This window comes from Oryzias latipes, chromosome 4, assembly GCF_053564925.1.
Source record: "Oryzias latipes strain Hd-rR chromosome 4, Olatipes_Hd-rR_3.1".
Lineage (NCBI taxonomy): Eukaryota > Metazoa > Chordata > Actinopteri > Beloniformes > Adrianichthyidae > Oryzias > Oryzias latipes.
Genome location: NC_136240.1, coordinates 9,966,319 through 9,977,028, shown reverse-complemented (window position 1 = coordinate 9,977,028; position 10,710 = coordinate 9,966,319). Strand labels below are relative to the sequence as shown.

At 44.0% G+C, this 10,710-nt stretch overlaps 1 protein-coding gene across 2 annotated transcripts; it reads right to left on the bottom strand.

Moving 5' to 3' along the window:
• Window positions 1–865: 865 nt before the first annotated feature.
• On the bottom strand, window positions 866–7,942 carry creb3l3a (cAMP responsive element binding protein 3-like 3a). Of its 2 annotated transcripts, none has more exons than XM_020702247.3 (10): window positions 7,815–7,942; window positions 7,265–7,381; window positions 6,898–7,147; window positions 6,160–6,302; window positions 5,457–5,567; window positions 5,275–5,381; window positions 3,520–3,588; window positions 3,281–3,365; window positions 2,653–2,746; window positions 866–1,519 (listed from the first exon to the last, which is right to left on the bottom strand). In XM_020702247.3, the coding sequence occupies exons 1-10, from the start codon at window positions 7,908–7,910 to the stop codon at window positions 1,215–1,217; spliced, it is 1,377 nt and encodes a 458-aa protein (XP_020557906.1). In that variant the 5' UTR covers window positions 7,911–7,942; the 3' UTR covers window positions 866–1,214. The 2 variants fall into 2 exon arrangements, with proteins under 2 accessions (XP_020557906.1, XP_004067743.1); XM_004067695.5 differs by having other exon boundaries at window positions 7,710–7,860.
• Window positions 7,943–10,710: the final 2,768 nt, after the last annotated feature.

The following is a 10,710-nucleotide window of genomic DNA, read 5'->3' as shown; positions in this document are numbered from 1 at the left end:
AATGGATGGATGAATAGATCGATGGATGCATGGATGGATGGATGGATGGATGTAACAAGCGGGGATCTGCAGTCCATGAAAACGGCTTTCAACAAGAGCGCTTCACAGAAGAAACAAGTGGCCAAGGTAGAGAACGCTGCACCATCAAAGACAGCCAGAAGGGCCAGCTGTCCAATGAGGAGTCACCAAAAACAGAAGATCTATTCTCTGATGGATTCCAGACAGGTGGTGAAAACCTCCAAAACACCACAGATGTCTCTTCTTCTTTTTTCCAGAGTAGGAGGGTCTGAGGGCAGAGATGCTCAGTTTAGCTACATCTGTCTAGTTTAGCAGTCAGCTGCTGCACTTTTTGGTATTCTTTCTGTTTTCATTCACTGCTGCAGACAGACTCACATCCAGGATCTGAACATCGTTGGTTTTGGTCAGAGCTTTCCCAATGTGACGAGCTGTTTTCACACGTGTTCACTGATATTTTAATGCTTTCAAATCTTTTATGAAGTGCAGAAGCAGACACAACACATGTAGATACATGTAAGTACATCAGGTTTATCTGTTCAGCTTGTCTTTTTTATTTGATCAGATTTTCATTTGATAAACTTTTCTGATATGAATAAACATCAAAGATTGTAAGCAGGCTGTTGTTGCACTCGGACCGGCGGTGGCGGCGGCGGTGGTGGCCTGTTGAACATCAGAGGAAGTGACGTTGAGATGAAGACCTCTTCAGTCACTGCATCTGCTGGAGTGTCTGCAAACGGTCTACAACAAGCGGCCACGTCAGCATGTCAGTCTGATCTGACTCAACAGATAAGAGCCAGACCGTCCCACCTTTGGCCCAGTCCCCCCCCCCAATCAAACCGGGAATCAGTTCCTCTGGAAGAACTGTCAGACGATAAATCTCCTTTATTTAGGTTCAGAAACACAACAGGTTGGGTTGGAATCAGTTCTTCGGGATAAACAAGCTTCCAAAAACAGAATCAAAACAATTGATCTGATTTCAATCAAATTGAACAAACCATCACAGCTTCATTGTTATCAATATTGTAATTGATTATTTCAGGCACAGAGTAAACTTTATCAAATGGAGGCAAAGAACATGCAGCTATTGTCAACAGGAAACGTCAATAAAGAGTAAAATCCTTTTTCTCATAAAAAAACTGGTGTTGAAGGATGAAAATAAACTTGCGCCTGGTGTGACCAGCAGGTTCTCATCTGGCTCACATGTCGTCTGCATGCGGCCGCAGACGGTCGTAGCGCTGCGGGTTCAGCGTCACAGACGACACGTGACCTGTGATCGGGTCGACATGGAAATGGCTTTCTTCCTGACTGACGTTCTGAGACTCCAGACCGGAGCGTTCCTGCTTCACTCTGAGAGTCCTCATCAGTTCAGAAATCTCCTCCATTTCCCGCTCTTTAGGGAACCGGTGGCCCAGAAGATCCGGTTCTTCCTCTGAGGAGAAGCGGGAGTCAACCACATGCAGCACCCGGGAGGCCTGAAGGTTCTGCAGGGACCGGGACTGGACTGAGGGAGAAGAAAAGACTCAGTGAGCCACACGTTAGAGCTATTTATGAGCATCTAAAATGAAAACCTGAAGTCTGCACAGACCCCCAAATATTACAAACTCTGAATAAAGTCCCTCTGAAACACAGACCGTTTCTCCTTCATAAAAGGTCGATCTGCCATAAAGGAAAGACGGCAAGAAAAATCAAAGCTGACCCAACAGTTTGGGATTTTTTACCATCTTTATACCCTGAGACTTCAGTAGCTCAGAGAGTAGGGAACAAAAAACAGGCGTCGCCTTCGTTCCTCCTTCCCCCAGGCTATAGGAACCAATTAAACAGTCCTTTCCCATCCTGCACTTCATCCTTCTGTTCCACAGATTTCTGCTCCGTGCTGCACATTCTGGGAGCAATTTGTCCACCAGCTCATCTCCAGACTCAGCTTTGAACCCGTTGTGGTTTTTAACCTGTGACACCTCCCTGAGGGAAGCTCGCTCTGTAACTGGCCATGACGGAGAGTCGGATTTCACAGGTGAAGCACACGTGCATCGAACGAGACCGATCCCAAACTCATTTGTGAGCATTTGAAACCACAGATATGCAGCTAGAGAGATGATGATGGTGATGAAGATGAACAAACAAATGTTAAACATGTCAGATACACAAAAAACTTTCTCAGTTACACACAGATATCTTCATGGAAGTATTAAAAATAATCCCCTAAAGTTGAAAAAGCAGTTCTATTGTTTCACCACACGGGTCATAAATGGGCCGGTAAGGGTTAGGGCAGGTTAGAAAGTGGATGGATGGATGAATGGATGGATGGATGGAAGAATGGATGAATGGATGAATGGATGGATGAATGGATGGATGGATGAATGGATGAATGGATGGATGGATGGATGGATGAATGGATTAATGGATGGATGGATGGATGGATTAATGGATTAATGGATGGATGGATGGATGGATGAATGGATTAATGGATGGATGGATGGATGGATGAATGGATTAATGGATGGATGGATGGATGGATTAATGGATGGATGGATGGATGAATGGATTAATGGATGGATGGATGGATGAATGGATGAATGGATGGATGGATGGATGGATTGGTCATAAATATATAGAAGGTAGCTGGAGGTCACTCACTTCTGACGGGGCTGAAGTCTCCATCGCTGACCTTGGAGTCAGAGAAAGGTCTGAGGTTCGGGAACAGAATCAGAGAAAATGACAGCAGCAGCACCTGGACCAGAAAACAGAAGACACCAGCTGAGTTTGGGGTTAAGAAGATCACACAGGTTTTTCCGTGATGGGAGTCAGGCTAAAACCCAGCTGTTGTTCAGGGACAGCAGCTGGTTTCCGTTCCCCTCCGGTCTTCTTTCTCATTTGTTTTGTCTGTTTTCATAAACTGACAATCATGAAACAACTCCTTTTGTTATGTTTTGCTGTTCAGGTGACATTTTTTAATTAGACTTCAACTTTTTTATTTTATTGTTTTATGATGCAAACACACAAACACACTAAATCTCCATAGATAAAAATAACACAAGTTGAGTTGATTTTAATTCAACTCAGAGGTTAAAAAGGAACTAACCTTTCTAAGTAATTTTAACTCAAGAAAGAAAACTCAGATGAAAACATAAATTGGGTTCAAATAAAATGACCATTACCTCAAAACTGGTATCGCTGCATAAAGTTACCCAAAAATATATCCCAACATGAATAATCTAAGAATTGGGTTGAAGAAATAACCCAGGTGTTTTAGGAGAGCATGTACCAGCACACATGTCCCAGTTTGGGCCGGTTTGCTAGATGAACTCATGACCAGAGCCTGCAGTCTGCGCAGCTGGTCCATCAAGGATCTGCAGACAGCAACGGGATAAAGAGACAAACAGAAACTACTGAAGCAGGAACAGAGAAAAGCAGGTTATTATCAGAAGAAATGTCATAAAAAGCAGATAAGAAGCATTAAAGCTGTGACATCAGAAGAGATTTTACTCTTTACTCTGTTCTTACATGTTGCATTTCTCCAGCTGCGACACTTTTCTCTGCAGCTCCTGGTTGTGTGCAGAGCAAGCAGCCATTCTGGAGGGAGAAAACACAGCAGAAGCAGAAAAAAGTTAATTTATCCTCCAGGTTTTATAAAGAAAACCTCATCGGAACCGACAGAAGCAGTTTTTTAATTTAACCTGGAATCTCTCACACTCAGGGATTCACAGTTAGGATCTTCAGGCTGCAGCAGATCATTATTTTCAAAAGTAAGTCTTAGTCTTAAAGAAACGGGATCAAAGGCTGACTTAAAATTCATGAATGTGTATACGCTTTCTCTTTTTCTTTCATCACAAAGGTGCTGCAGACCTGACTGTGACTTTGCATGAAATTGCTGAAGTGGAACAGCCTTCCTGCTGAAGGCAGGCTTCATTCATTCAGGAGTTTTTGATGAAAAACCCCTAAAATCCTTATTTCTTATATAGTTTGAAACAAGAGCTGGTTTAAAACCACAGATGGAACTTTTGACATGTTGAATTTGGACTAAACAAAACCTGGAGTTAAAGGATCCATTTCTCCACTTCCAGACAGAAAGATCACAGAAATAATGATCGACGGTCCTCTTCTGCTCAGAAAAACTATTTTCTGGTTTTTGGACCACCCTGATCTGGATTAGAAGAGTCCAGATGTGTCTGTAAGGATTGTTCACTTCAAGCTTTAGTCACAGAAACAGTTTGGGGGTTGACCTCTACGGCTTTTGCAGGTTTTTTGGTTGTCCGAGTCCGTGAAGGGTTGTAGAGAGGAGTGGCGGCATCTGAAGGGGAGCTAACGTGTGTCTTGAAGTTTCCTTCAGGCTTGTACGACCTCTCCAAGGGACATGATGAAAATGGAACGTACTATTGTTGTGCATACGCATTGGGAAGTATTTGTGAGGATAATGAAAGTTATGACGTGCGGGTGATGCCGTCGTACGGCGTCTTTACGCCACACTGTAGTACTGGCTCCTTACTGACCACACAAATGCTGCACTCATGGGGTGGATGCAGGATCCGCAGGTGCCATTGCATATCCACACAAACTACACTTTGATTGTCTAATTTCTTCATTCCGGCTGCAGCAAGGAGCACGCACGTATCACATGAACAGCACTAACGGGATCCTTGTACAGTCTGCAGGATTTGGGAGAGGGGTGAAAATGTGAAAAATCCCTACAACGCACCTGTATCTCGCCTACTTCCTCTTTATGTGTTGTAGAAGTGTTCACTATGACCTGTCGCCCACAGCATTTTGTCCTGTTTCAGGTTTTTCCTGTCAGTTACGCCCGCTTCTGGTTGTCAATCATCCACAGTTGTCATTTGTCTTCATGGTTTTCAGTCTTCCTCAGTTCATCTTGTTGATCCCTTCAGTTCCAGTTGAAAAGTTTAGTTTGCCATCCTGCATTTTGTGTCCGTCTCCACCATCTCCCTGCAGCGTCTTGGTGTTAAGCTGGTGAAAAGCCACACGGTGGATTTCACTGCAGTACCATAAATATTCTGCTTAGATGCTGAAACCTTTAAACACGACTGAGGCCTGCATGTGTTCTGGTGCTGCAGCTTCACCTAAAGTTCTTGTTTTTTTAGGCCTCGTTTACTTTTCCTGGGAGCAGAGAAGTCCTTTCTGGAGACAAACATAATTTTTCCTGGGGGGCCAGCACACCTTCAGTATTCTGAGTTGTGTAGTGTTGTTGTGTAAAAACAAATGTGTCTGTCTTTCTTCTTCATGTAGTGCTGATCAATACTTTACCTGTTCTCCAGCCCATCGATGTACTCCTTCTTCTTCTTCCTGCTCTCCTGGGCTGACTGCTTGTTCCGAATCTTCCTGCGTATTTTCTTCAGGACCCGTTCTTCATACTGATGGACAAACAGGAAACGTTTCCTGTGGGGGTTCGTTCAGGCTGACGCTCAGAGTTTACCGGGCAGCGTTACCTTGGTGAGGGGCAGCTGGCTGGACAGAGTGACCCCCTCCTTTGCCAGGAGCTTCTTCTCATCTTCATTGAGGATCAGCTCCTGGACAGACTTTTGCGTCGGCTGGGGAGGCTGTCAATGAGACATGAAGGAGGCTTCATGATTGTTGGTTGATTATGTCCCCCCCCAACTGGAAGTAGTTTAATCACTCATTTCATGGTTGTTTCATTGCAATTATGGTGCTCTGCAGGACTTCCCTCATACAAATGGATCTGCCTATATTCACCTTTATTATTGTTTAAATGCTTTTGTATTCATTAAAGCAAATATTAGTCTCCATGAAACTGTAGTTAACAGTTGATTTGGATCAAAACTGAAAAGTATCAGGAGAGAATTTCTTCTTTGTGGGGAATCTGAGTCCAAATACAAAACTCAACAAAATTCAAATGTAGATCTTTTCTGTGTTCTTCCTTCCAGGACACAAAGATAGGATGCTGCCTGCTCTGCACATTTACCACACAGACAAAAGTCTAAAAATACGCCTTCCATTTGCAATTCTAATGTCGTTTCCCGAGAGTGATTTCTGATTTCTGGGAGTGCAGTTGACTGCTTTCTGGTACACATTCACTCATTGCTAGCTTAACTAAACAACAGGGTCTGTGCGCAAACTCCCATAAGGCCTGGCGGTCTCTCCCCGCTGCTGCTGGCGAACAGGAAGTCTTACGGGCTCTGCGTTGCCAGACAGCAGCAGATCTTTGACTGTGAGCGGGAAGCCGGAGGACAGCTGAGGACTGTGGACTTCTGAGGGATGCTGCGGATGCTGCGGAGTCCTGGTTTTTCCCATCGGGAAGCTGAAATCCCAGCCATCTGAACAAGGACACACAAAGAACACGTGAGGAAGCGCTGATGAGATATGATAATGCTGTTGAGTGCTGCCCCAGTTTTTGGCAGGTTTTTCATGACCCCTCATCAGCAGCATTCACTGTTTCATTTTTCATTTTAGTGCAGATATCGTTGACAGACTGAAGATTTCCATTAATTATCATTCAGCTTCCTGGAGACCCATGAGAACACAAGTTCTCAGTAGAACGGTGTAGATATAAATATTAATTTGTACAGAAAATCATTTTTTTTATTTAAACATGTCCCTTCCAGAACCGCCCCTTTAGGACATTTTCGTCTTTAGTGACAGAATTGGAAAACAACTCAACTTGAAGACAACGTCACATGGAGAACTTTCACCATCATTTTGGAAAAATCTTAAAACTGATCTAGGAAAACTTTGAGAAATGTAGAGGTGAAGGAAACGTATTCGAATTTCAGAGTGACTGAATCAGAGAAGCAGGGAAAAGAGCAGGTTTCAGTGTCAAAGATGGACAGAATCACAGTTTCTTCTGCTTTAAACTTCTTCAGTCGTAGAAAAGCAAACGTGGAGTTCAGCAGAAAGCGTTTGATGACTCACTGAAGGCAGCAGGAACTTGGGCCTCCAGGTCTCGTTTGCTTTGTGGTCTTGCTGCACAGAAGTGAGTATCCCCTGGGGGACTGTCTGTGCGCGCAGGGCTGTCCATTTGATCTGACGGGGGGTCCTCACTGATTCCACTGTCGCTGGGGGAGGGGGACGACCACAGCGGTGAGGAGGCGGCAACAGAGTCGCCTCCACTCAGGAGGGCGTTCAGGAAGTCCTCGTCTGCCTGCCCAGCCGGCTGCAGCATCTGTGGGGGGAGATGGGGGGTGGGAGTGGAAAGCAGCAGTAATGTATGAGGTACAAAGGATCAAGATGAATCTGCAGCAGATTTGAGCATCACGCAACATCCAACATCCTCACTCACATTTGGTCCCTGAAATGGCCAGCTTTGATTGTTGCCATGGTTTCCAGTTTCCTCATGGCGGAGAATCCCACTGTTCTTATCAAAGAGCCAGTCAAGCAGCTCTGAGCAATCACACCCCTGAAAGGAGATAATGCGTTTCACAGAAAATTCTTTACGTTGGCTTACTAACCAGTTGCGTTTCCACACGCTGATGACATCAAAAGTATTTCTCTGTGTAAAACCTTCATCATAACTTTGCATGTGTGGTTTGTGGTCACATTCGGTGTAAAGATTTCTAACATAAAACATGTCATTTGTGGTTTTTTGCCTTTAAAATCAAACATTTAAACCAAAATGTAGTTCAGACTTTCCCGACGACTCCTGGGTTCCCTGTTAGATTGAACTTTGCTCTGTAGAACCTTCTGGTTTCCTGTGCCACAAAAAAACACTGAAATCAAGCACATACCTGATCTGGGAATTGCTGCATCATTTCCCTGGTTGAATGATGCCACCAAAAACCGCTACGGTCCAACAAAAATATTCAAACTTCAGTGGAGTTCCTTAGTCTCACCTCCTGTGGAGCTTCTGTCCCTCGGCTGCTCTGCTTGGGTCCAAAGTTGAGACTCCAACACAACACACCCAGCTGACTTGCTAGCCTTGCTCTCATTGGCTGAAAGGACAGATACCAGCAATGTCACTGCAAGTGAGGTGAAGTCACACACAAGATGACCAGTCTGGAGCCGAGACACCTGAAACCTTCAGGATGACATCAGAAAGGCCAAAGTCTGCAGCTTCTCCTGTCCTTCATTCTCTGTTTTCCTTCAGTATTGACCTGAGGAACCCTCCGACCTCTGCCATCCATTTCTATATGATAAGCAGATGAGGATTTTCAAACTACAGTCTGAGGAAGCAGCTGCATGTAAACAGATAGTCTGATTGGGTTGGTGGTTTTCTGTCAGTGTGTGCTTGTGTACATGTATGTTAATGGTGTTGGCTAGTAAAACAGTCTATGTAGGGACAGCATTTGTTTGTGTTAAAGGGTTATCAGGATGAGCCAGATGCAGGACAGACCAGGTTCAGTGAAGACCCAGGAATTTATTAACACAAGCGCCTCTGCAGGTGTGAAAAACCTTGGAAGGAAACCCCAAAAACCAGCATGAGAACATCCTTGTCCTCAGAGCGGAGTCGCAACAGCCAAAGGCAAACTCAACCAATCAGAAGGACTCAAACAGACGCATTAAAATACTGCTCAAGCAAATCAATGAGAGAGAAGGCAGCTGTAGAGAACCACAGGTGAGTGGGCGGTAACCTCTAGGAGAAGCTGCAGCTACAAAACAGTGAGGATTAGTGTGGTTTAGAAGTGATGTTTATGGTTATGTTCTGAGTTGTTTTATGTCAGTCATTCCGGGTTTAAGCTAATCGTCCTTAGCCTAGATAAGTGTCAACAGCAGCAGCTTTTTCACCTTTTAGTTTCTTCATAAATTTTGTCATATTTTGTTTGTTTATTTAAGACATGGACATCATATATTACTGTAACATTCAAAAATGCAACTATATGAGATTGTACCCTCTTATGATAATTTCTATCGTTAGTCCCTACAGACAGGTTGATGGTCTTTAGGCAAAATGAAAACAGCATATATGAAAACAACACATATTTGGTTGTCAACAGTAAAAATGAAGAAGTTGTTGCCTCTTCATCAACATAGAGGCAACAATTAAGGATGAAGCAGGTGAGCCTCCTTGGGGGCCCCCACTTTTCTTGGGCATCCTCCTCCTGGGCACGGGTGGCCAGCCCTTGCCTTGCTCTCTCCTGGACCTCCCGCGGGCTGGGTGGCTGGCTGCCTGGAGCATGGGGTGGGTCTTCCTTGGAGGAACCTGGCTCGTGCCTGGAGCGTGGGGTGGGTCTTTCTTGGGGGACCCTGACTCGTGCCTGGAGCGTGGGGTGGGTCTTTCTTGGGGGACCATGGTTCGTGCCTGGAGGGTGGGGTGGGTCTTTCTTGGGGGACCATGGCTTGTGCCTGGAGGGTGGGGTGGGTCTTCCTTGGGGGACCATGGCTCGTGCCTGGAGCGTGGGGTGGGTCTCCGTTGGGGCTCGTGCCTGGGGTTGGGGTGGGGGGATGCTCAGAACTCCTGGGTGGTGATGGGCTGCTCGTCTGGGGCTGGGGCCAACGTGGGGCCCTTCTAGATTTATTACACATATACACCTGACAACAATGATTATAAACTTCTAGCAACTTGGTGCTTTTTGCGCTATGATTTCTGATGCTTTATGATTGTACCCCCCCCCCTCTTCTATAATCACCCTCCTATCCATCCCCTCTCTAACATCCCTCTCTCTTCCTTCTTCCTATTCTACTCTTCCCAACAAAAAACAGTTACAAATATAAATAATATAGATAAAGTTTAGTCTAAACTACAAAAGGGGTTTTTCAAATAAACACCATGTCTGTCAGTAGAATCATAAAAATATGTCCAACACAAGAGCTTTCATCTATTTGCTCAGCTGTTGGACAGGACAAATTAAAAGAAAATAAGAAAAAAGTAGACAAAGAAAAAGAATCTATAGATCAAATAAAAAAAAAGGTGGACAGATGTGACAGAAAAACAATAAACATGTAAACAGAGGTGTAGTGGCAGTTTAGATCATCTAAATCCGGGATTTTATCTGTTTGCTAAAGTTTGTCAAATTAAAGTTCACTTTTTAAATGTTTATATTTTACAGTTTATATACATCCTGCATATTGGGTCCTTTACCTCAACTTCGTGACAAAACCAAACTGTCAGTTTTACAATATAAATGACGAAACAAAAAGGCTTTGTTTTCCGTGATAAGTTCTGCTCTGAAGAAGGACTTTCTACTGCAATCTGAGACAAAAGAGAAATGAAACTTTGCAGTAAAAAAGTTGAGAGCAGCAGAAACCAGACAGGAAAGTCTATCATGTTTTCATACTAGAAGGGTTTCGCAATCAGTCCTTATCTGACAGTTCAAAGGGGCAAAAAGTTTGCCTTCACTAACCAACTTCATGTATGAAGAAAGTTCAGGATGAAGCAGAAGTAAATTCAGAAGGTAACTGTTGGCAGCAGTTCCTGTGGTGTCAACATATGCAGGTACGTTTGGTGGAGACAGGTGTCATGGTGATGGGTCACTAGTGCACCAGGCTCCTTAACTCTGTTTGCTTGGATCATGGTCACTAAGTCTGGTGTGAAAGTAAACTCCAGATATGCATAATCTCACTTTGTGTCCGATCTACTTTATACACATTTACTATTGCTGGTAGACATCTTTTGTACAAAAAGCAGAAGCAAAACCGAGGATTTGATGTTTCTGTGATGCTTTATCAGGATAAAAATGTACTTTCAAAAGTACTTTAATTATTAAAAAAAAAAATCAATCTTTACTAAGCCTTTTTATTCCATTCAACCAACCGTCCATCCATCCCTCCGTCCGTCCATCCATCTGAGTT